The 27,911-nt window shown below is 37.6% G+C and overlaps 1 protein-coding gene across 1 annotated transcript; it reads left to right on the top strand.

The window, feature by feature from the left end:
- The first annotated feature begins 79 nt into the window (after nt 1-79).
- LOC124401259 (protein phosphatase 1H-like) lies at nt 80-27,911 on the top strand. Its single transcript, XM_046873409.1, has 10 exons — nt 80-553; nt 4,035-4,194; nt 13,805-14,140; nt 18,081-18,193; nt 20,469-20,553; nt 21,816-21,934; nt 23,146-23,209; nt 24,954-25,061; nt 26,388-26,539; nt 27,441-27,911. The coding sequence occupies exons 1-10, from the start codon at nt 318-320 to the stop codon at nt 27,586-27,588; spliced, it is 1,521 nt and encodes a 506-aa protein (XP_046729365.1). The 5' UTR covers nt 80-317; the 3' UTR covers nt 27,589-27,911.

Genomic DNA, 27,911 nt, shown 5'->3' with positions numbered 1-27,911 from the left:
GCAGCTGCATTGTAAATAACTGGCATGTGCATTGTCCAATCACAGTGCGTCAAATCATGCAGTGGGCGTGGTTTTGGACGCAAACTCAGGCACAATGGTTGGTAAACCCTAGTCCGGCTCGCTCTCAGTCACATGACAGATAATCCGGAGCGGCAGTTCCGCGTTTGTTGCGACAAGCAGAGCAAATTACAATGACAGGCGAAATGGATACTCACAGCAGTGTCTATCTGTATGGTTTTGTGTAATCGTTTCCGCTGTGATCGCCTCTCGGGTGGACCTCGGTGGAAAAGCGGAGTGGCGTGGGGACCTTCAGCAGCATGTTCAGCAGGGTCAGGTCGGCCGTGGCCAGTTTGGTGGGCGGCTTTATGGCCGGATCATCCAGCAGCGGAGAGAGAGCCAGCGGCGCGGATTTGCCGATGAAGTTTCCGTACGAGAGGCCGGTGTTCCTGGGACTGTCTCAAGACGAGGTGGAGTGTTCGGCTGATCATGCTGCGCGACCCATCCTCATTCTCAAAGAGACCAAGAGGTTACCGTGGGCAACTGGATACGCAGAGTAAGTCTCCACTGAGCAGCTGTAATGAGTCCTTCATTAACCTCCATTATGCCTCTTCACTGTTTAGTTTCACTAATTTCAGCTTACAAAAGTTGTGAATGCACAGGCTTGGTCTATTGCAACACACTGAGTTTCCTATGTGCAATAGGAGGACATGAAGAAGATGCTGTTGCTGTTGCATCAACTATAAACCACGTCCTTTTTTTGCAATGTATACACAAGACCCCTGAAATGCTGCATCTGAAACACCTGTTGTCCTGTTTTTCATTGTACTGTACACTCTGCTCAAGCCCTCCTCCATCTTCCTGATTGGAAATCCATATTACGAATGTGTGTTGAGAGTGTGTTCATTATGGTTGATTTATGTCAGGTTTAATTTGTATATACGCAGGTGCAGCTCTGCCCACCCAGTGTGTAGAAGTGGCTGAAACGCATATTGGAATGAAAAGGCTCTCTGTTCATATCATGTAAATAACATCATCTGATGTACAATACACATTTAACAATTTGCATGCATTATCTGCGTGTTCTAGTATAACAGTAAAGAATAAAAGGCCAGACACTGGATTGTCTGTAATGTCTTACTGACACACAGTGACCCATATTAGTGTGTTAGGAAAATTGAAAGGAAATATGGAGAAAACCATAGTGAGAGCAAGTTCATTTGGAACATCTGATGGAGATGTTTAAGCTTTAGTTGCACGTTTTCTGTAAACATAAGGCAAAGTGATAATTCATTTTATTTCATTCCATATATATATATATATATATAACTTCCCATGAGTATTTTATAAGAATAATTTTTAAAAACCAGTCACCACAGAATTTGCTGTTACTTACAGTTAGGGTGTGGATTGTGCAAGCTATGAAGCATCATTGGACACAGGAAATGCTTCAGGCCTTCAGGGTGTGCTAGTGGACACTAGGGTTCATGCAACCAGTAGTGTTATCAGAACATAATTCAATATTAAAAATGTCATAATTATATATTTGAAGGCAACAAATCCCACATTTTGTATGAACAAGATTTAGTAGCACACTTTTAGTGCACAGCAGGTATCATTGCTTAAAAACTGATTCCTTGAATGTGGGTTTTCTCTGGGTTCTAAGGTTTCCTCCCAGAAACATGCCAGCCCAGGATAAAGTAGTTACTGAAGATGCATGTACAAAAGAATGAAATAATAATAATGAATGATTGAGTAGTAATGTTAATGGCCCTAATGGCATTTGTGGAAGCACACTTTCCTTATTTGCCTATGCCCCATAATTCTGGTTAGACCCAATCTGCATTTCGTTGCCTTGTACTTGTACATTTGTAATGACAACAAAGTTGAATCTAATCTAATATTTTAGGTGCTGCTTGGATATTTTATGTAGGTCATTGTAGTGTTTTCATGATTTGTGCATGTTTGAGAGTGTATGCATGCACAGGCCTGGTCTAAATCACATTCCTCCAAAGGATAGAGTGAACTCTCTAATAGTGGTTGCACTACTTTTTTTTTTTTTTTTTTTTTTGCTGCAGCTTTTTAATTTGAGTTCAGCTGAAAGATATGAAACAGCTTTGCTGGTTTAAAAAGAAAAAGAAAAAAAAAAAAAAACACTTATTCATGCTTTTAAATTTTTTTTGCTGATAGAGCAGGGACGGCTTCACCAGGAATTAAGTCACGAAGAAAATGAACTCTAGCATTCTCCCACATCCTAGTATCTGAAAATATAGCACTTATTCTGTGGTCATTGACGAAGGGGAAATCATTTAAAAAAAAAAAAAAGTATAATTATTATTATTATTTTCATCTGAAATTGCAGGGCAGTTTGCACTTTACACAGATGATATGCATATTTATTATAGTATTCCAGTTTCAGATACTGCAAGTGAATTTGTCTGTGTGTTATAATGACATGCTCCTGTTGAACAAATGACATACCTTCGATTAGCCTGGGGTGAAGATGTGCAGCATAGCAGAAAATTATCAGTGCCTGACTTGAAGAATTTTTAGGCACAGAGAATTAGTGTGTCTGAGGTTTCAGTTTTATCTTTTGAAATGATCTCTTGCAATATTTGTGTCCTTCATTAATTTTTTTTAAACTTTCCCAAAGCTCTATTAAATATACAGTCATGAGTTAACACAAGTATACCGTTCTCAAGTTCATGTTTTTAACCATCAATGCATAAATTACAATTGTATGGTCTTCATCAACTTATGTAAACATTCAGAAACCAGGTGGGGAAAAAAGTCCTTTTTATATTTCAGAAGAAACATATTTAGCAACAATTTAGGTTGAAGTAAATGCTATTTGTTTGTGCACCGCTCAATTTGGATCCTGCCACAGGATCACAATGATGTTGAGGTCTGGACTTCTTCTTCTGGCGATTTAAACACCTTAATTTACATTTACGGCATTTGGCAGATGTCCTTCTCCAGGACTGAGCAGTTGGGTTGGTCAAAGGCCCAGCATTGGCAGCTTAGTGGTGCTGGGATTTGAACTTGTGATCTTCTGATCCACCTCCCTTTTTAGCACTGTTTTACAGTTTCCTGTAATTTTGCACCACCATGCTTAACAGTTGGTATGAGAGAATCTCAATCTTAGTTTTATTAGGTCAGAGGATAGTGTTGCTGTTATACACACACTGCTGGGAAGATCTTGCAAAAAAAAAAGTTCTCACTGTAGATTGGTAAATTTCACATTGTTTGAAGATGGCTTTAAAAGATGGTCTTGTGGCTTTATCAAAAGAGCCAGTGTTGGGCCCTTGAACAAACTCCCATTTTCTTAGTCATGGAGCTCTAGTGTGTAGGATTGTTTTGTTAAAATTTTTTTATAAAGCATGATATTCTTGAACTGTTGTGAGTCACCCTGGCTGTTCTGTAAAAGTAATACACAGTCAGAGCTGTTTGGGCTTAAATTGGCAGGTATTTGATAAAACTGGGTCAGATCTGCCCTCTTTTATCACACTCATAAGAAGTACAACCAGTATTTTTGGTGCAGCTTTGCACAGAACTGTAAGCATTTCTCTTTCAAAAAGTCCTGGGCATTCAGGATTCTATACATTGTATACATTGAGTGTTTTGCTTGCGTTTGCTCTTGGGTTTTGTAAATATGCAAGTAGAATTGTTAGTTAGGAAAAATTATTTTTCCCTAAAGCTTAGCACACTGACATTATTTAATCTTTTTACCGGCATCCAGCTTATTATTCTGCCTTAATTGCACAGTTTTCTGTTCAGAAGATGAGAAATACAGCAGCCAAGCTTGTTTCACCACAATTTCTAAATGTTAAGAGCTTGCTTACTTTATATCATGGGATCACAAGTGCGTCTTGTACTCAAATGTCCTTTTCTTTTTAGATTTTCATGAATTGGTGTGTAAAACTGTTAATAAATGCACATTTATAACATGTCAGCACTGCTGTCATTTACAAAATGATCTACATGTGTAAAGGACTGATTATGAGTACATAACTTATTTTTTTCTATGTGATTGTCAGGGTGATAAATGCTGGAAAAAGTGCTGTAAATGAGGACCAGGCCTGCTGTGAATTCATGGTGGTGAAGAAGAGGCCCACTGGGTCCTTCACACCCTGCAAACCATCCAAGAGGAGATCTTCACTGCCTAATGGAGAGGGCCACAACCTTTCTGAGAGCTCAGTGAGTGCTGTGTTTTGTCTTCTCAGTTCTTCGAGTGTTCTTACAGTATACAATATTTATCACTATTTATCACATTCATCTACTTTCACCACAGTCTTTTCACCCCATTTGTTTCTGTTGTGCAGTATTATTGCATATTGCAAATTTAGATTTTTACAATTTGCAGGAAAGTACATGAAACATTTTTTTTCTTCCGATACTAATGCATTTACCTTTTGTATCTGATTAACTTAAAAAGGAAAAACAGTTGTGACGTGCAAAACACTGGAAACACAACTACTCGCAGCTTGCATAAGCTTTCGTTTGCCAGTTAGGAGACTTTCTGTTCTTGTTTTAGTTCTGAGATTGGTGGTCATCTTGCATGCACAGCATGTTTAATATATTCCTCAGGGGATTTCGGATATTCTTGTTACATGATTTTTTTTTGCTGAGGTTTTGGATCATTGTACTGTTAGTGTCTCGATTGACCGTGTCACATTTGATTACAGATTTTGCTGATATTTGCTGTAATCTGTTCCTTTCTCATCCTGTACACTTTTACTGTGCCACTGGCTGCAGCGTACAACCTAATAGATTCGCCTAAATACCTAACGTCAAAATGTTTTTCTCAACAAACGCCGCTCCTTTTAAATCGTAAAACACATTTTTGATAATTGTGGCCAGAGTTCAACTTTTCCTTATCTAGATGTTGTTTTACATATTTCAAATATTTTGTGTTGTGATGACTTCCGATGACTTTTCCATTCATATCATAAAAGTGCAAGGCATTCGGCACGGCAGAATGGTGCATCACCACTCCTCTGCCAGCTAAACCTTCCTGAGTGTCTGTCTGTGCCTTACTGGTTTTTCTGTTGTTTCAAATCTTGCCTTTATTTCTACACTTTCCCCTTATCTGACATTTTTAATTACATTTTGAATAGTGGAAAATTGCAAGCTAGAAGCACTTGATACAACCTTCCTCTGCTTTGTTGGCAGATTGTAGTTCATTTTCAGATCCTCAGCAGAGAAACCCGCGAGTTTTAAGTTTTATTGTTTGAAGGGTCAGAGACTCTACTACACTCTACAATTGTCATCAGCTGACAATGATCATTTTTGACCTTTCTAACAAGTCCTGATGAGTCAGGCTCAACAAATTCATTATCTAAGACTACAACTGTAAGGGGGATCAAATCTTTGTCCATTAATCCATTTTTTAAATGTAAAATATAAAGTAGCTGTGCATTAATACTCACTTCATATTTTGAGGGGTTTTTTTTTATTTATTTAAAGAAACAAACGTTGTTTGGCATGGCTTGTTCATACAACTATGCCACTGTAGATCATCACATTGAGAGGAAATAACATTATTTCTAGGTGACAGCAAGTTCCTTAATAGTAAAACTAAAACAATAGCCAATATTTTTATAGACAATGGGAAACTGTGTAATTTGTGTTTCATTAAACAGATTTTGAACGTTTTGAAATGCTTGCTATTTAAATACCCCAACAAGCTGTCTAATCAGCATATGCTGTTTATTTTTAAGAGCCCATTTTAGCTCAATGGCCAGATTGTGAATGCTAGACAGCTGGGTCAGGGCATCTAAAAAACTGCAGCTCTTGTGGGATTTTCCTGGTTTGCAGTGGTCAGTATCTATCAAAAGTGTTCCACGGAAGGTACAGTGGTGAACTGGCGACTGGGTCATGGGCAGCCAAGGCTTGTTGAGGCACGTGAGGAGTGAAGGCTGACCCGTGTGGTCTGATCCAACAGACAAGCTCCTGTAGATGAAATTGTTAAAGAAGTTATTGCTGACAGGTCAGAACTGTTTTGGCAGCAAACACAATATTATGCCTAATCAGTGGCCATAATGCTATTCCTGGTCGGTCTATATCCGATTATTTGAGTAATCAGGCAAAATAAAGGAAAACTGTTTAAATTTCTTGATATCCCACTGATGGCTATGGGTTATTCTATTTAAAATAATATCTTCACAATTTTCCTCCAAAATAAATGAACTAACATATTTTGATATAGAACATTTAATGCCATCCTCTTTGAAATAGAGGCTTCGCAATTAAATCCTGCGACATGCAGTAAACTATAACGTACGATTCATTTCTGAATTCAACAGTATCTAAGTTTGTCTATGACCTTATCTCAGTTACTCTGCACATTCCTGTTTCCTTTATATCACCCTCAGTTTCAGCCCACACTCAGAAACATGTGCTTTCTGTGTGTACTTGAGCATCCCAGAGTCCCTGCAGTCATATCACACTGCAGTCACAATTACATTCTTTCTAACTCCCACATTATTTTTGAGCCACATGAGTCATCATGTGTTTCTCCCCCTCACACTCTGCCCTGGACTGATCAGAGCACAGAACATGAGCTATGCAAACAGTTTCATGGTCAAAATTTCACACACAATCGGTACAGTTTAAAGTTTACACAGGATGGTGTGCAAGACTGCAAAACATCCATTGACTGGTTGTATGTTTTGGTTAGCTGGTTGTTTTTCAAAAAAGTTTTTGTCAGTTCAGCAATCATTATTACAGCCATTATAGGCTCAGTAACAGTAACCTAATTTACTACTACTTCTTCTTTCGGCTTCTCCCATTAGGGGTCGCCACAGCATTTGCCTCTTTCAAACTAACTACCTGTATGTCTTCCCTTACCACATCCATAACTCTCCTCCTTGGCCTTCCTCTTTTCCTCCTTCCTGGTGGCTCCATCCTCAGCATTCTCAAACTAATATACCCAATGTCCCTCCTTTGCACATGTCCAAACCATCTCAATCTCGCCTCCCTCACCTTGTCTCCAAAACGTCCTACATGCGCTGTCCCTCTAATAAACTCATTTCTAATCCTGTCCATCCTCGTCACTCCTAACGAAAACCTCAACATCTTCAGCTCTGCTACCTCCAGCTCCACTTCCTGTCTTTTACTCAATGCCACTGTCTCTAAACCATACAACATTTTAGGTCTCACCACAGTCCTATAAACTTTCCCTTTCACTCTTGCAGATACTCTTCTATCACAAATCCCTATCCCTCTCATTTACACGCATGTACTCTGTCTTACTCTTACTGACTTTCATTCCCCTTCTGTCCAGTGCGTACCTCCACCCCTCCAGGCTCTTCCCAACCTGTCCCCTACTCTCACCACAAATCACATCATCATCTGCAAACATCATAGTCCAGGGAGATTCCTGTCTGACCTTGTCCGTCAATCTGTCCATTACCACTGCAAACAGGAGAGGGCTTAAAGCCGATTCATGATGCAGCCCAACCTCCACCTTGAACCAGTCCGTTGTTCCTACTGCACACTTTACTGCTGTCACACTGCCCTCACATACTTTTTTGACACACCTGACTTCCTCATACAATACCACAATTCCTCTCTCGGCACCCTGTCATACGCTTCCTCTAAATCCACAAACACACAATGCAAATCCTTCTGACTTTCTCTATACTTTTCCATCAACATTCTCAAAGCAAATAATGTGTCTGTGATGCTCTTCCTCGGCATGAAACCGTACAGTTGCTCACAGATGGTCACCTCTTCTCTCAGCCTGGCTTCCACTACTCTTTTCCACAACTTCATGGTGTGACTGATTAACTTAATTCCCCTTAATCTTGAAAATAGCTACCAGCACACTCCTTCTCCATTCCTCAGACATCCCCTCACCTTCCAAAATCTTGGGTTAGAACAACCTGGTTAAAAACTCTACTGCCATCTCTCCTAAACATCTCCATGCTTCTATCGGTATGTCATCTGGTCCAACTGACTTTCCACTCTTTTCATCCTCATAATCGCTGCTCTCACTTCTTCTTCACTAATCCTATCCACTTCCTGCTTCACCATCTCCACACCATTCAACCTTCTCTCATTTTCCTCGTTCATCAGCTGCTCAAAATACTTCCTCCATCTTCTCAACACACTCTCCACATCCTTCCCAGCTCAGTCCCTCTGCCTGGCCAATCGGTACAAATCCTTTTCTCTTCCATAGTGTCCAACTTCACATACAGCTCCTCATATGCCTTTTCCTTGGCTTTCGCCACATCCCCTTGTTCTCCTGATAACTTTTCTCATCACTCTGTCAATCCCAATTCTGTTTTGCCAACCTCTTCTCCTTATGCTTTTCTGCACTTCCTCATTCCACCACCACGTCTCTTTGTCTTTCTTTCTATTTGCAGATGTCACATTAAGTACTTTTCTACCTGTCTCCCTTATTACTCCTGCAGTAGTTGCCCAATCATCCAGCACCTCTTCAACACCACTGAGCCCCTGTCTGACCTCTTACCTGAATCTCATACTACAGTCTTCCTCCTTTAGTTACCACCATCTTATTCTTCTTTCAGTCCTCACTCCCCTCATCTTCTTCTTCACCTCCAAAACCATCCTACAGACCACCATCCGATGCTGTCTAGCTACACTGTCCCCTACCAACACCTTACAGTCTCCAATCTCCTTCAGGTTGCATCTCCTGCATAGAACATAGTCCACCTGTGTGTACTGTGTACACCTCCACTACACTCTTACTGTACTCTTACTTCAGATTCACCCCTACACCCTTTTTCTTTCTATCCACACCATGATAGAACAGTTTCAACCCACCTTCAATGTTCCTGGTCTTACTCCCTTTCCACTTGGTCTCCTGAACACATAACATATATACCTTTCAGCTATTTCTCTCCCTTTACCAGTCATAGTACCAACATTTAAAGTACCAACCCGAACATCCACTCTCCTACAATTCTCCTTTCCCTGCCGTCTCTGTAGATGTCTTCCTCCTCTAATTCTCTTCCTTCGGCCAACAGTAGCCCAATTTCCACCTGTACCCTGTTGGCTAACAATAACCTCATTTACTTTAATCTTGTTATCCTGTAATGTCTATTAATTATTCAGTAACAACAGTGAGACTAATCTGGAAAAAGTGAATGACCTGCCTGGTGATTAAGGGGTTAATTTATTGTTCCATAATGCGACTTGTTTGATTCTGAAACTGTAGACAGGTATTAGAACTACACAATATGTAACCTGATAATAGCTATCGCAGTATTGATCTGTGTAAAACAGACATCAGTGAAATTTATATAAAAAAAGGAAATATTTTCTTTCCTCTGATTTACTGACCTCTCTGAGGTTTTGGATTTCAGTGTGTGTATCTTTTTTAGAATTTGTTCCACTGACCTGATTTAAAAGCACAATAAAATGTCAGATTAATTGAGGACGATCTTTAACTGGGATTCAACGTTTTTACAGTTAATATTATTTAATGTAAACACAATGGGCTTTTTTTGTCCATATTCTGCATTTAGTTCCAGCATAATTACCTAAAAAACTAAATAATAAATGCTTATTTCTTTGACTGCTTGTCTCAGGTTCCCAGCTCCCCTGCTGTTTGTGTTTCCTAAGTGCCTGGTTATGCGCTTGAATTAGATGAGGAAAGCCATCAAATGCAGCATAATGTATTCACACATCCTGTGCATACATCATCCTTCACATCAAGGGCATTATGTGATATCGTAGGATGGCAGTCGTTTATATTTAGATGTACTCATGTGAATTGTTTATATTCTCTGTGTGCAGACTAATCCTTTTAGTGCTTTAATCTAGCTTTGAGGGTTGTACAACTTTGCACAGAAATTTAGTTTATAGAAACAAGATATTTACAGTTATTTACTTTAAATAGTAAAGGTACAGGTTAATAAATTGAAATGCTCATTTGTTGCACAGGATTTACTAAAAACGGCGGTTAATTCTTTGTACCTGGATTACCCACTTATCTGGATCGTATTATTGACGATTTGACATGAGCCAGGATTTTTCAGTTCTTTCAAAGCTCATCATGTAGTTGCTGTCATAGCAACAGATCCGTGAGCAGGCTTATTTCACGTAAACAGGATTAGATCATAGCTTTATAAGATGAGGTGGTACGGGAAGTGTGTTGCAGCCATGTCCTCTCTATTGTTACAAGAGCAGCCTGTTGCAGAAAAAGCAAGAAAAGTACAGGTGCATAATGCACGATAAACTGGATCCTGCAACATTGCAAAATAGTTTACTTTAAAAAAGATGTTTTTCGTACGAGTAAAAGATATATTGTTTTTCTTTGTTAGACCCTCATAATAAAAGCCCATCTAGTCAAGTACAGTATTAATAGTGTTTATTTTTAAACAGAATGTTCTTGTATCTATTTTTGTAAAGCAGAAAATGTTCATTGTGTTCATTGTGCTATACAAATGAAAATGAATCAAATTGCATATTCTGACTTTTACTTGTTCTCACATAGTGGGTCCTGTGTTGGCTCTGACATAAAAAAGTAATATCTAATTTCATTTCAATTCAATTTCATTTATCAGAAACTTTCTGCATGTATCCTTGTTTTGAGGTGTTTTCTGCCATTTTAATACGGTTTTAAAATTCTTGATAACCTTAAAGCTATAACTCTTGCTCTGCAGGAGTAAAAAAAAAAAAAACGTGTGCGCTCTTTGGCCATTGTACCACTGACCAGACAATCACTGTGTTGCCGATCATGGTAGCGATATACAGTATAAAGCCTTTTCAAGCCATGCATGACTGTGTAATTATTTTAGGCAGCTCGATCCTGATATACTAATCACATCAGCACATGTGTTGAAAGAACCTAATTAGCCAGAAAATTATCACAATTAAATGATCATGGATGTGTCATTTGATCTCGGATGTGGTTAGTGATGCATGAAGAACAAGCCTCTGCATAAACTACATGTGCCAGTTTATAAGCAAGATTATTTGCACGTGTTATGGGTTCTTGATATCCAAAGATTCTAAAATTTGAAACTGAAGCTTAACCTTGTTCACTTCCACATAATTGTGCATCTAGTATATTTCCAAAGCTTCAAGATGTGTAGAAATGTTCACAATAAAATACAAACACAAAATAGTACTTTGCATTCATATTGTATTCATAAGGTACTTGTTGCAAAGAAAGAAAGATTTGCTGCATCTATAAAGTGCAAAGTGATTTTTTATGTTTAGTATTTTTGATGAATTGCTCAAGCAATTATCATTTATAGTCATGTTACTTGGTCATGTGATCGCTGTACCTGAAGATGTGTTTAGTTATTATGGGTGCCTAAATAATATATTTGCATAGACACCTCCCTGGATTTTTGTACTTTTAGAGCACATTAATAAAGGGAACTCCAATACAGCATGTTGTTTTGCTTATTAATAAAATGTACCTTTTGTAAAAAATAATGTTTTGAATTTTTTTTTAGATTGATAAATTACAGTATATTTTATGAATGTTGTCAATAGTTTACATGCAAACATTTAGTAGATCAGGTTCATTGTGTAAACTAGACATGTTCCTTTATTCATACACTTAACAAATAGTGTGTGTAAATAAATAAATAAATAAATAAATAGTCTTTTTTCTGTGCAAGTATTATAGTGCCTAATAATCTAATGACAATTTTCTATTACCGACAGTGGTGGCAAAAGTACACATCCTTCACTCAAGTAGAAGTACAGATGCTCATGTTTTAAAAGACTGTAGTTGAAGTTCTGACTACACTTTTTCATTCAAGTTAAAGTAAAGAAGTTTGGGCTCTGACATGTACCTAAGTAAAAAGTAGCCATTACTACTACCTGTTTTAGAGTCACGCTGGTACCTGGTACCTGTTCCTCTAATAAACTCGTTTCTAACCCTGTCCATCCTCATTACTCCCAACGAAAACCTCAACATCTTCAGCTCTGCTACCTCCAGCTCCACCTCCTGTCTTTTACTCAATGCCACTGTCTCTAAACCATACAACATCGCAGGTCTCACCACAGTCCTATAAACTTCCCCTTTCACTCTCACAGACACTTTTCTATCACAAATCACTCCTGCCACTCTTCTCCACCCACTCCACCCTGCCTGCACTCTTCGCTTCACTACTCTAACACACTCTGAACATTACTTTGCACTGTTGACCTCAGGTACCTGAATTTCTCCACCTTCACCACCTCCTCTCCCTGCAACCACACCACTCCACTGCCCTCCCTCTCATTCACACACATGTACTCTGTCTTACTCCTACTGACTTTCATTCCCCTTCTCTCCAACATGTACCTCCACCTCTCCAGGCTCTTCTCAACCTGCTCTCTACTCTCGCCACAAATCACAATATCATCCGCAAACATAGTCCATGGATACTTCTGTCTGACCTTGTCCATCAACCTTTTAATCACTATAAACTTAAAATAGAGCATGAAGACAAAATATTCTTGTAATTGTTAAAGTAATTGTGCCGTTTTTAATTACGTAAATCCTCAAGACACCAAACAGAATTATTACTATGTTTCCCCACGGACGATTAATAAGGTGATACCGGAGAAACGGTACCTCCTATAACTTTCATACCGATTACATAATGAAAGAATACTTGTTTTGGATGTGAATAGTTTTATTTGAAAGGCATCTTAAGCTTTCTATACATGTATTTATTATGTCTGTGAGGCAAGTATTCACTGGGATTCAGATTGTTTTATTTACGTCTGTGAGGAGAGGCGACAAAGATGGCAAAGAGCGCCCCCTGTCTGTTTTCTTTAGTTTACAAAAACAGAGTTTTGTTATTATGGGTGTATACAAATTAGAGTAGACCCTTTACAGATTCAAATGATGTATTGTTTTTATCTGTATATTAACTTAATAATTTAATAACTTAAATTTAGTATTTTAAATTCGTTTCGGCGTTATATGGTGAAAAATGCCACAAAATGCGCCGGCTCTTTTGTTGACCCCAGAGGGATTTAATTGCATCATGGCGGATTTTGGTGTTTGATTTGAGACTGTTTACTGATTTAACGTGTTGATTTTCACAGCTCTCATTAATATTTAAAAAAAACGAATTTAAGATTTTGTTACCAAATGAATGTGTCCAGGCTGAACATCCACCATCTAGAACACAAGCAGAGAAAGATGATGATGATCAGGCGATCAGGAATGTTTTTGTTCTCAGTCATGTTTACATCACTGACTCCCTCTGTTTCATTCACGTTACCCCCAGACATCTTGTTGCCTTCTGCCCTGCTAATTGTTCACTTCGTAAACTAGTCAACGCCTGTGGTGTGTGAGAGCCAGGAAATGATACACCAGTGGTAGACTGAAAAAGCCGAGCAATGACAAGAAATAGGTTGATGGGCTGGAAACAGCACGCAATGAAAAGAATAAATATTGATCAAATCACAAAATAGATTGAAACTAAAGTAATGAGGATGGATTGAAAGTGTAAGAAGTAAAAAAATACAGATATTTGTGTAAAAAAAGAAATGAGTGAAAGTAAAAAGTTGTCTAAAAAATAAATAGTAAGGTAAAGTACTGATACTAGAAAAATCTAATTAAGTACAGTAATTAAATATTTGTACTTTGTTTACTTCCCATCTCTGTCTATAAGTACCTTTTATAATGAAACCTCTTTTGTAACCTTTGTCCAACAATTATTTTTAATCATTTATACATATGATTCTTATAATAAGCAATTTAAAGATTTGTCTGTTGGTAGTACTATAGTATATCAAATTGTAAATGCACTTTGCTGTACACTGTATGCTGTTTTTTTTTTAAACTGTCTGGTTTCTCTGCTGTATGTTTGTGCATCATTAGATGGAGAATGCGGAGCTGGTCTTCCACTACTGGGCTCTGTTTGATGGGCACGCTGGCTCAGGTGCAGCTATAATGGCCTCCAGACTGCTGCAACAGCACATTGTGGAGCAGCTCCAGGAGATTGTGGATATCCTGCAAAACCCAGCATTGCTGCCACCCACTGTAATGGGAGACGACCTGGATCATACCAGTACCCCCTGCATGCCCCGAGCTCTAACACGAGCATCCTCGCTGCGCAACTCACCCTGCACAGCTGCGCCACGCTTTTTCACAGAGAAGAAGATCCAGCACGAGAGCCTGGTGATTGGCGCCCTCGAGAATGCCTTCAAATACATGGTGAGGATTGTCTGAGGTTTGTGGACTGCACCATCATAAAAGTTACTGTTTGTAGTTTTATCCTACATATTGTTTTTACATAAGTTTATATAACTTCAACATGTATTTATGAAGTATTATTTCAGTTTGCTCCACTTCTAAACATGGATGTAAACAGTGATTAGAACATTGTGTCATAAGACTACACAAATCAATGCAAAAGTGTGGGAGGCAGAAATCATTAAACTAACAATCAGTAAAAATGTATCTATCACAGATACTTCACTCAGAAGTCATCTCTGTTGCTATAAAACCTCTATATTAGTTCATTTGAAATATATGGTTGCAGAATTAGATGTTTGTTCTGCTGATGCAGAATTATATATCATTACCGTATTCTGACAGAGTTTATCATTCTGTTTGGTATACTAGTAGAATGACTGACTAGCCCTTTTTAATTTTTTAAAATTTTAATTAATTATATAATTTTATTTATTTATATTTTTTTAATGTTTTCCAGGATTAGAAACTTTACTGATCAGTCATCAGGCTGTTCTATAATTCCATCCAGCACTATGATGTACTCAGATGTAATATTATCTCTATACAAAAGTATGGAATTAGCCCACCTCTATTCATACAAAAGGTCTATCCGAATAAAACTGAAAGTGCACCCTGGTCTGTAATAAATGTGTAATGAACTCCTCACTCATTCTCATGCAGTACGTATAAATTTAGAGGTTAAAATATGATGGTTTTTAAAATGTACAAAAAATTATATGTAAGAGTTAGGGAAATTACAGGTTAAAACTTAAAAAGGCCTAATGAGACATCTTATCAGCTACTTAGTAATATATACAGTTATTTTTACATATTGCTGATAGTACAGAAACTTGAATATTGCTGCTACTTTTAATGTAAGGGTTGGTATTTATATTTACCATTTTCTTAATGATTTTATTATAAAGTACATTATTTTCAAACTGTCAAAATAGAATCCTGGTGCATAAACACAAGTGCTTTTATAAAGGCCTTTGTCCAGTCAGTCGTCCATTCATAGTCTCTGGACTAACAGTCCCTAATGATCACTAATGATCATGACTCTTTGTTGCCAGTGACATTGTTTTGTGTCAGCAGTGTCACTTGCAATGTAATTCTTTCCACATACATGCTTATTTTAGTAATTGTTTACAGGCATAAGGTAATTATTTGGATTTCCAGGCTTAGCTAATGTGTGGAGCTTAAGTATTACGGAAATGTTTTCTGCCACTAGATGGCAGCAATTGATCTGATGTGCAGGCAAATTGCCACGTGACTCATTGGATTCCTGGACTGAAGTGGCTTTTATCATGATTATTATTCTTTAGCAGAGAACTAACAAATGCAGAAAACACAGCTAAATCAGATTTACACTTATGAGGACACTGAGTGTACAAAAAAATAATAATTGAATGTGCTCCATTTGAACAGGCCCCCTAAAAGTGACCCCTTTTATCAGTTAATAAATATCATTAGAAACAGAAATATATTACCAATATCATTAGAACAGAAGAGAAGATTCTTCTTCCCATGATCATCAGGAAATGCTCATTATCTAGCTTTAGATGATTATGTAATCTTATTGTGTGAAATGTGTTCAGGAAAAGGGTTTGAGGGAATGCCTAAAATGTACACTTGTCATAATTTACTGCCTAAAATGGTGGCTCAAGAATGAGATGGTAAATGGAATCACACACCGATGCAGATATAAAACTCGGGATGTATTTTAATGATTATCATGTAAAAAAGACGTTATGGTGGACTGGGCCAGGCAAACGAATGTTGCTTTCTTCTTTACTTTTGACGTATTCATGTCTTTACAAAAATACTTGTAAACGTAATACCTGTTGGACACAAATGGCAAACCGATCACTAATATCTTCAGGATGGAGCACGACACATGATGATGCATGTTTTGTCACAGCTCAGTGTTCCAGAGGGAGATCATTATAGTCAGAATGTAACACTTTACAATTTAAAAAGTTAAAGTAGATCATTTTAAAGGAAAAGCTACCATGGAAACAAACACACACATAGACACTCAGTATTAATACAATCATCAGATGGTTCATTTGGAAGCTCAAGGGGGAGCTGGACAGAGCTGTACTGCACTTCCTCCCTCCCGCCCCGAGACCTTCTGCTCAGTCCACCGCCTCCTCTTCATGCCCGCTCCATCTTCGATCTGCCTCCTACACACCTCTATATACACTGACTCAGCGCTCTGATATACCCCTGTGCGGGCCTGGTCTTCCCAAGTGACTCTGCCCCCCTGAGATGAACAAAAATAAGTATGGTATCTCACTAGAACTGAATTTCAGTTAAGTATGTTCTTCATCTGTATTGTGCTATTAGCAATGTGTCGATAAGACTAATAGGTGATGGGATTTTCCATTTATTTTTTATTTTTTTTACTGTAATTTTCCGTTTTTTTTACATATTAATGTTTTTAATATTCATACTAATATTTCTGTATTTAAAAAATCTATATTACCCATAAATTATTTAATATATACCGCAGGAGAAAGTGTGAGTGAGCAGAATAAATTTCTCACACTGCAGTAAGCACTCATTTATTGCACTCATGTTGCATTTTACTGTTATTCAGGTAGATTTAGTTGTACTAACAGTGTAGGTCTAATTCCTTATTTTTATATTATACTCCATCTGAGCACGTAATACTAGAAAGAGAGAAATTTCTTGCTATGAAATGGACAACCTCATTAGGACACCGGACTTTTCCTGCTTTTTGTGGTTCATCCTCACAAAGTAGAGTTCTGTTACCACAAAGTTGGTGACAGACAATAGGATAGAATGTCTATTGTATGCAGTAGCACTAAATTTTCCCTTCATTTCGACCGAGACTCAAACCTGTTGCAGCATGCCATGGCCCTATGCACAAAGAAAAAGAAAGAAAAATGCTTTTTACTAGTAAAATTCTTTCTTCACATATCCGAGTGATGTTAGAAATCTGGGGTCAGATTGCAGGGTCATCCATGATACAGAGCCCCTGGAGCCCAGAGGGTTAAGAGCCCAGCTCAAGGGCCCAACAATGACAGCTTGACGATACCAGGGCTTGAATCCCTACCCTCTGACCAGTAACCCAGAGCCTTAACCAACTACCTTTTCCCCAACTCTAATAGAACACATTTGGGATGAATTGTAATGCTGACTGCACCCAAAGCCTCATGCCATTGTGGCTAAATGAGCACAAATCTGCAAACTACACTCCAAATATTTAGTGGACGTATAGAGGTTATTATATATACAGGAGATATGTAGTTATTTCATCACATAGATGTTTAAAATGAGAGAAGGCTCATTGGTGTTTTGCCATATTGCTGATCAGTCATTTTTCCTTCTGCAGGTACTGACATGCTTGAGTCTGAATAGGCTTTGAAGCAAGAGAAGCTTTAAATACAGAGCACAGTGTTTAATAATTATTTGTATTCTCTGTACATAGCAGGAACTGTTATATAAAAACAGTGTGTGTAGAATGTTCGAACACAAGTTTTTTTAGGACATTTGTTCATCTTGGCAGATTTACAGAAATATTTTCAAGTCAAGTCAAGTCAAGACTTTCTCAAACAGAAAGAGACCGAATTAGTGCACTGTTCAGCTGGACAGCTTCAAACTGAGGCGATTGCACGAAATTGTCAAAATAAGGCTGTTTATTATGGCCAATGTATAATGTTAATCACAGTTATTCCTCACTACGGTTCAGATCTTCTAGGAATTAAACCATTGTATTGTAACTTTTTATTCACTTTGATGAATTTATAATCTTCTATTCATTAAGTTGTACACAATTTTGAATCGCAGTGACTATTAGATATGAACAGATGAATGATTATTAATGTACAATGATTAAATGTATAGCTAACAACACATTTGTCATGATAATGGGTGTTTGTGTGTGCATTAGGATGCCCAGATCGAGAGGGAAAGAGTTGTGTATAATATCACAGGTGGATGCACTGCACTTGTGGTGGTGTTTTTTCTGGGCAAGCTGTACGTGGCCAATGCAGGGGACAGCAGGTGAGTCACACCGACCACAGCTCATTATCCCACACATGGTACATCCAGCACTGAACACACTGAACACACTGAACTCTCTTGATTTTTCATTAGCGCACAGTAAGGCTTGTAGTGCTGGTGACACTGGTGATCCACTCTTACTTCTGTTCTAACATCATGTGTAGTTACCAAATAACACTAGTCTACAAGGAGAAAGCCTTGGAAATGAAAGCAGCTACATTTGACTAGAATTGGGTCACTAATTAAGGAAAATTAAGTCATTAAAAGGTAATTGGCTCCAGTTTCCAAGATACAGCTTCAGGTCAAAATTGCATCAAAATAATTTAAAATTAGAAGGAAGGTGTCCAATTATGCGCCATAACTTATCTGCAAATTGTGAAAAAGCCATGAGAATGGTGTCACACCAATCATTATGAATGTATCTTTTTATCGATACCAATAACATTACTTCTCATTCATTTATTGTTTATTTATGTAACATGCTTTTTTTTTTCTTCATGAAAAACTGACCAGATTGTGGGTGAGATGGTCCCATTGCTGTGTAGCTTCCCGGATTATTAAGATACAACCTCAAAATTAAAGTATTAAAGTTTCTAAAATAAAATGTGAATATCAGATAATTACAGAATACAAACATCAGATTAAACGAGAAAGTTCCACATTTATTTTCTATCTAAACGCCGCTGTTTGCTTTGTCTCTTGTGAACTGTAGTCGGATCATCCTTGGAGAGATTCCAGCAGTAATCGGCAAGCATGGACAGACTCTATTTCTCTTGGTATTTTTTCTCTATGCCTGCGATGTCTTGGTGGAATCTCTCCCACAGTTATCTCCAATCACTCACTGCCCCACAGTGCAAAGGGAAATAGTCTACATTTCGTGTATAAAAAGCTAGCCAATGACGCAGTTGCACATGTAATGGTCCAAGGCCCAACTCTTGTCCTGATCTCCTATTTTGCATCCACGATGCCTTATTTTTATCATTGCTGTTATACTGCGCTTTTGAGGTGGCAAATAACTTTGCGACACATGTATCAGCTGTTGTCTGTGTTGTTTACACAGTTTTGGGGCATCTTTGTTTCTGAGGTAAAATATCACCTGACTGCTGACTGAAATGTTAGGCAATGACACTTTCACAAGCCACCAAATGTCACTGTATGATGCGTAAATCTGACCAAGTTAAATGTACTTTGCAATAAAAGAACAATAAATTACAGTTAAATAATAATCTTTAGTCCCAAATTAAAGATAAATGTATTAGTTTTAATTCAGATACCCATTTCATTGTTCTACCGTACTTTGTTGAGAAGTTATGAGGCATCATGACAGACGTCATCAGACAGCCCCCTCCCTTATAGGCAAATATACTATGCTGTGTATAGATGATTATAAATCTTTATCGTGAAATATCTTGGAACCATTAGCTAACCAGCACATTTATCTCCTGTTTTCTAATTCATCTCATTAAAATATGTAAGAATTAGCACATTTTATTTCAGAGGATAAAGACCAGTGTAATCAGCGCTGCAGATTTTAACTGGTCCTAATATTTAGGTTTAATGATAACGGTGTTTATCAGGGAAATTTGGGAGACAATGGTGGTGTAATCAGTACAGATGACTTTTCTTTATTTGTAGAGTATTGTTATTGATAATGTTGGCCTACAGATGACATCGAATGACTTATGTATGTGCAATATTGACTCACTTTAACGTAGCTTAATTGTGTAAAACATGCACATAAGTGATTTGATAATTAACAATTGATTGACTTTATAATAACTGGGAGGTTAAATGTTTTGCTAAACAACATCTCCGAGCATGTATTTTTCTTGCGGCAGTGGTAGAAGTCACTGTAAGCAAGCTCTTGCAGTTCACCAGCCTGATTTCGTACATTTTATGGTGTAAATGAGTGGTTATTTGGTGTAGGATGTGGTGCAAAAATAATTCAGCCTCACTGACTTTACCTTGGAAGCTCCCTGGAGAGTGAGAGAGTGAGCTCCACCAAACAGTCCCAGAGTTGGCATTAAATAGTGTGTGTGTGCCTATTAATACACACTCTAAACAGCCTATTCTCGCGACATCCTTAATTTGTGCTGGCGCACACTGAGAAACATGGTTTGGTGTAGCTGTTTCCTTTTCATGCAAGCGAAGGCTGTATTTAGCAGACTTTCACTGAGCTGCTGTTACAGTTTTAGGTCTTAATTAACCTACTTTTCAACAGTTAATCAGTTTACAATGAACTTTAGTTGGTTTTCTGCTTTGTGTGTTTTTTCAGAGCTATCATAATCAAGAATGGTGAGATCATCCCCATGTCTGCAGAGTTCACTCCAGAATCAGAGAGACAGAGACTGCAGTTTCTGGTTAGTATAACATCAGTGGAAATCTGCTGCATTATAAAACATAACATCATAAAAGAGTAATATACAATGATTGACATTAACATAAATTTTACTGAAGCATTTTTTTTTTTCGGTCAAAGTGTTTATGATTAACCAGGAATAAAATATGTTGGGTGTCAATAATCAACGGGGTGGTATAAATGTGGCAGGATGCAATGTGGAGTTATAGTTACCTTCTTCAAACTGGCCCTAATAATGTTATTTATCTTATTCTACAGAATTCTGCTAACAACTGCACATCTTTTTTTTTGTTTATTAATAGACTACATGATCTAACTGTTTAGTTTTTATGTTGCTTTTCAACAAATCGCTATTGCATTTTTGCACGAACCATTTTGTTGACATTTTGTTAAATTACAATGTTTACTCCCGTACTTAGTTCTCTTTAACACACCGCACTGTGTAATATACAGCAGGTTTACTGGTATAGGCTCTTTTGTGTTTTGTGTATTTGTCCTACACTGTCTTGTGTTGTCTTTGCACTGTCTGTCTTGCACTGTTCGCACCAGGTTGCACACGATGCACTTTATGTGGCGAGGACTCTTACTAGTCCTAAGCTCTGTTTTTTCTGTTATGTTATGTTAAAGAACGCTGTTTAATTTCACTGTGTACTGCGTCAGCTATATATATGCTTGAAACAACAATAAAAGCTACTTGACTTGACAAGACAAGTTAGTTCCTGTTATTGCAAACTGTATAGCAGCTATAAACAGTCACACACCTTTTGTTCTTTCTTGAATTTAATAAGATCCACATTGATCATTAGACAGACGTTGAATGAGTTATTAGTATAGAACCTATTTGATATATTAGAATGGCCTTCACTCCCCACGTGCAGACTTTAACCACTGCAGTCTGGGAAACACCCCACAAGAGCTGCAGTTTTAGAGATTCCATGACTCAGCATTTTTCCTGCATCTCGCATTTTATAATCAGTGTTATTCACTCACCAGTCATAATGTTATAATGTCATAATGTTATGCCTGGTCAGTGTATATGTAGAATGTAATAATATAAGCCCGGGGCTTACTTACAGCCTATAATGCAATCTGAGCTGTACTGTTTTAGAAAATGGATTTCCCAATTGGAAAATAACCAACTTGAATTAAGAATCCAACAATACTGTGGTTATAGTCATGATTCATAATTGCTAGAAGAATTGAAGTTTATTATATGAAGTAGAATATTAGATTATCATATATATGTGTATCATTTGTGTGCAGGGTTACATGCAGCCTCATCTCTTAGGCGGAGAGTTTACACACCTGGAGTTCCCTAGGAGGGTCCAGAGGAAGGAAGTGGGTAAAAAGATGCTGTACCGTGACTTCACCATGTCTGGCTGGTGAGAATACTGGAACATGTGTGCTATGACGTGTTATAAGGAAAGCGCAGGAGAGCTGAATTCATGATGTCAGGGGTCATAAAATAGCTTTAATTCACTCAGAACAGTAAATTCCTTAATGTGTGGCTTCAATGGTGAAAATGGCAAAAAACAACCGAAAAGCCACACAAGCATCTATACTTTTGCACTTATTAACAAATTTAGGACCTGTGTACATGCGAATTGTAAATGTCTTTAACCATACACATGCTGAACTTTGTGGTCTTCATATGCACTTTGGAACACACTTGTCACATGTCCAGTTTTAGTTTACAAACTTAGGTCTTTTTAATCCGTAAAATACTTTCAAATGTCTAGTCTAATGGATTTTAGCAAGATGTGATACATTACCAAGGAACAAAGGAATTTCATAATAATTTTTGAAAAATAATATACAAGTTTGAACTATAAAGTCCTATTTGTATAAATCTTCAGCACTATTAAGATCCAGATTTGTGATGTGCTCTCTTATATACATAATGAGCTGCTTTTGGTTTTCCTTCTTTCATCATACTTTTTTTGTATTGTTGATGTTTTTTGTGAAAGCAAAGGCGCAAATGAGAATCTTTCCATCAGACAGTTTCCAAACGTGTTTGCTTTTCCCCTGCAGGATGACCTTAATTTACTCTCTTGTGTTTGTCTCGAATTTCAACAGCCATAGTAGCTTTGCTAGGTACCGACTATTGATTGTTTTTAAGAGCATGATTTTAAAACCCAGTCAAGAGATTAAAGAGTGTGATCTCCATCTGATCTTTTAGGATCCTTGTAAGTTGCATTGTGTTATTGAAGAAAGATGTTCTGTGTGATTATTATTCTTCAGGACACACAGTGCAATGGAATACAGCTTAAAACAATTTAATCGTTTTGGGGGGAAATTTGTTTAATAATTGATAGTAATAGCTCAGTGGTAAGGTTGTGAGTTTAAATCCCAGCACCAACAAGCTGCCATTGATGGGCCCTTGAGCAAGGCACTTAACCCCACAAATGCGATAATTCTAAATCACTCTAGATATATATATATATAATATTGGTGCCCTTAAAATCATTGTTAAAAAGATGGGTGCATGTAAGAGATGTGCGTTTGTGTTTAAAGCACAAACAAAGTTTAAACTTCAGTCTGGTGTAAAAGGAAAAACTATTCAACAAGCTTTTTATCTCTGACCTGCTTTCAGGGCGTACAAAACCATCGAGGACGAGGACCTCCGATTCCCATTAATATACGGCGAAGGAAAGAAGGTAAGAAGGCGATGAGTTAACGAAGGTCCATAGAAAGAAGAGAGTGAAAAATGATTGGATGATCTTACCGGAGCAACAGCCATGGGTTCAGCACTGCTCTCTAAAATATAATACATACAGGAATGTGGAGGAGGAAAAAAGAGATAAATAGAAGGTGATGAGTGGAAGTGCTGAGTCTGAGAGAATGAGGGCAAGGGTAATAGTATGAGAGGAGTGAGAGCTTAAGTGTGCTAGTGGGGCCGATGAGCAGAGAGCTTTTCTGTGTCTCCCTGAGGCTCGGTCTGCTCTCTGCTCCTGAGTAAATGCTCTCAGTGGAAAGTTGCTCTTCTGCAGACTGTTATTAGATACCACTGTCGCTCAAATCACCGAGCTGCTGCTCCAAAACCCGGAGGAGCTGTCTGACTGGACGCAATGAACACACTACATCTGGTTTCTTGCACACAAACACTGACACAGTGTGCTTTTCTGGCTCTTTCTATGGAGGGCTACACTGGGAATATAGTGCAGAAGAATATATATGGGAACTGTATCCCTGATATGTTGGTGACAGTGCCATTAGAAGGAAAGACAAATAAATTGCAAAGAAAGACTGGATAGACTGGAAATGTAATTTAAATACATTTTCCATAAACGTTTCTAACCTGAGGGCTCAATTGAACCTAATTTAATAAACAGGCTCAGACATTATGTCTCCAGTTTGTCAGCTTTGGCATCGTCATTAGTATTACTTTTATTACCATTGTGCAATTACAATACCAGAGCATGTAAACTTAAAGTTTCCATTAAGCAATGGTGGACATGCTCAGTCTCCTAGTTCCTGTCCTTCATCTTACCCCCCTAGATGCCAATAAACACTTATGTCTTAACACTTAATGTATTATTTTCCTGACTTGCTTATCTATTGCTTAAAACTTGACTTAGCTCATTAGCTTGAACTTACTTCTGTATATTTTATGCAGTTTCCTAAACAGAGAGCATTTTTGGGGCAGCGTTTGCATGCCCAAACAGATTGTGTTGACTTAAAGTAAGCAGACAAGCTATACTGTATTTGAAGGCTGTTTATTATCAGCACACATACCATTTTGACTCACCTTCTTCTTTATTTTGAGGTAAAATATGGTGCTGTTTTATGATACTGACTTATATAAACTAAGGAACCATAAGAAATTTGCAGTCTTCATGTGACCATCCAAGCAGCACACAAACATTACCTCAGAAGTGTAAATACTTCCCAAATATAGCTGTCTTCCAAACTGTATGATGCTGATTTTTTTCTTTAAATCTTACTCAATTTGGTTTGCTCATAAATGGACCTTAAACATTAATCTACTGCATGATAATTATAGAAATTTCACAACTTAAATTCCCAGGGAAACCCAAGTTTCCACAGATCATATTCGAGACTTGGCTTGAACTTGAGTAGCAATTTATTTACATTGGAGAGAGTTGGATTTGAGGATGTAAAAATGGACCAATTATTGTGATTATATTGCTGGATATTGGATTATGAAATTTTAAAACATGTCCTACAGTATGTAAAGAACACATTACTTGATGTGTTTCCTCCTGAACAGGCATGAATTCTCTGTTCTAAAATTGAAAAATCACAAGATAATAGCAACAGCAACTATGTGCATATATTGGGCAGTTTCAGTAATGTTTATTGCAGGTACTGTAGGGCAAGATTTTAAGGTTGGGGGCTGGAAATCTAACCAGGGTATGATGGAATGTGTTTCCTCCACAGGCTCGAGTGTTGGCTACAATCGGCGTGACACGTGGGCTCGGTGATCATGACCTCAAAGTGCACGACTCTAATATCTACATTAAACCATTTTTGTCCTGCTTTCCTGAGGTAACTTACCAGACACAGCTGTACTTTCAGTTTAATTTTTTTTTTATTTATTGAATTTTTTTGTCAAACAAGATTTATAGAAATCTTTCTTAGATTGGAATTCTAGCTTTTCTACATTTTGGAGTGTCCCCTGGAACTGAAAATGATTAGGGAATATAAACTACTAATGACTAATTTTGAGGAATAATGAGCAAATATATCATGATCCAGATGTGGAAAACCAATGAACATTCTGTAATTAAGCCTTGTTAATATTACACAATGTGAAGAACATTGATGGTAGCTTTCAAAGTCATTATGTTGTCATGTTATCATGCAAGCCGTATTTTTACTGGATTCTGTGAAATGACTGTTAATGAATGAGCAATAATTAATGTAAATAAATCACTTATCACTGTACATCTGCCATTATTTTAGAAACTGTATTCCACGAATGTTGTTCAAGTTGAGGAGTTTTCAGATAGAGAGCAGAGCAGGCTGCGTTTCTCTTTCAAGCTTGATTCTCGGACTTAGGGGAGCTTTTTTTTTTTTTTTTTTGAAGTGTTGTCTCAGTCAGTCCTTTTGGACTTCTATAAATTTTTTTTTACACATTTTAAATCTAAACACGTAAGTGTTCATTCGTGTACCTTCAATGCAATAAAGATACCTTTATCATGTACTTTCTAGTTTACCTATTTCTATAAATGAAAGTGCAGTTTTACAAACTTGCCATCAGATTTGATCCTGTGCAACTCTTGCTCTGATTATAGTGCACCCTCGAACAGCTTTGGATGTCTCATTCGCAGAAAGTCTCATATCCTGACATCCAAAATTAAAAGCTCTGTTTTGTGTCTTCCCTGACTGTTTGGATTTTTTGCAGTGCTTTCGAAACTTCCCTTTCTCTCATTCACCACAGACTCTCTGATCTTTCTTTCCGCTTCTTCCAAGCAACTCCTTTGATTTTTAATTCATTACACTTGGAGTTCAGTGAGAGTTCATCTGGCAAGCTGCTGTTATCTGTGGCTTAGCAATACTTGCCCTGATTTTGCACTTTCGTTATGCTTTTTTGCTTCTTCTTCTCCTTCTCCTTCTTCTTCTTCTTGCCAGCCATTTTAACGAAACAACCTGTATTTCTTGTCTCCTGTCTGCTAATAAGGTGCATTAAGCTTCTGACTTGTGCTTTTAACACTTTACAAACCATACTTCTGTTGAAAAGGCTACATGGCGAGCTATTACTTCTTACTCCACATGCTCACTTTGTCTTCTGCCCTACAGCCATCTCAAAGTTGAAGATGTTATATAATCTACTGCAATACTGGAAAGTAACTCTCTTGCTTGTTTGTGCAGGTGAGAATATATAACCTGATACAGCATGAGCATGGCACTGATGATGTGCTGGTGATGGGCACTGATGGCCTGTGGGACGTTCTCTCCAATGAAGAAGTGACCGAATACGTCACTTCTTTTCTCGCTAACTGTAATCCCGATGACCTGAACAGGTACACCCTTGTTTGCGCATAATGGGAAATATTATCTTAAAAGTATCTTTGCACTTTCGAAGGAATGCAAATCAGACCACCCTGATTTCTGCATGGTATCTAGTTAAATTTTTACTTTTATAACACTTTTATGTTTTATTTATGACACTTTGATTTCACATCCTTGTAATTTACTGATATGATAACAGCAGCATAGCCTAGTGGTGGCTGCCTGAGTATAGCCATTTCACCTATATATTGCTTCTGTCATGCTGAGAGGCATGCACGTTTTTTTTGGCTACATTTGAAGGATTTCTAAATATGACTGAACTAAAATGTTTGTTTATGCACCTTCACTTTTTATTAGACCATATGCTGGTTAGGTTTACATTATCACAATAATCTTTGAAATCTACAAAAAGCAGCTAAACAGTTGCTAGGACATTTATAATGATCGGCTAAATTATATTAAGTCTGCATATTCACTGGCAGGCCAACAATGTCATTGTCAGTAATCAGTTTTTTAGACTAATTGTATTGTAAATCTGCAAAACACCGATGAGGTATGAGGATGTATTTATTGATGGAGTCACTCTGGATTTAGGGCGTCTGCAAATTCCATAAATGTAGATTCAAAAGTAGACTCTTTTACACCTAGAGGCAAGTTGGCATAGCCAATCCATCTACTGTAGAAAACGTTCAGGGACTCAGGGAGAACATTTGAACCCCATACAGAGTAACCTGAGCTCATGATCAAACCATAATAAACTTTGATTGGCCATTTTTGGTTGGTGTACTTCAGTGGGAGTGAATGAAAACATGTATGAATTGCATTGTTGGCCAAGTTGTTCCTTTAGGTATTGAATGTATTTGGAAAAATATATATATATATATATAAAGTAATAGTTAACTGTTTCTGCAGGTACACCATGGCAGCACAGGATGTGGTGATGCGTGCTCGGGGCACGCTCAGGGACCGTGGATGGCGTATAACAGACGACCGCCTTGGCTCCGGTGATGACATTTCCGTTTATATCATCCCACTTATGTATGGTAACCGACAGTCATAAAGCAGGGGTTTCTCTTCTGAACCTGTCACTTTAATACACACTTAGATATCTTTCCACAATCTGTAATACAAAGTGTACAGTAGACAGAACAACATGTATACAATTCCCATTTCCAGACACTTAACAATAATCCTGTTTGGTGGTAGTGTTTGTGTAAGGCTGGATGAAGGCATGTTTTATTGTTATTTAGCAGGGAATATGGATGTGTAAGAAAATGAGCATTTCCAAATCTGTAATTCCATTTTTTAATGGTTGTTGTTCTAATTCATATCTAAGTGCTCACTACATTTGGTACATTTATTAATTAAGCAATATTCAAGGTA

This window comes from Silurus meridionalis, chromosome 18 (genome assembly GCF_014805685.1).
Source record: "Silurus meridionalis isolate SWU-2019-XX chromosome 18, ASM1480568v1, whole genome shotgun sequence".
NCBI lineage: Eukaryota > Metazoa > Chordata > Actinopteri > Siluriformes > Siluridae > Silurus > Silurus meridionalis.
Note: the sequence above shows the minus strand (reverse complement) of the source record. Positions and strands in the feature narration are given on the sequence as shown.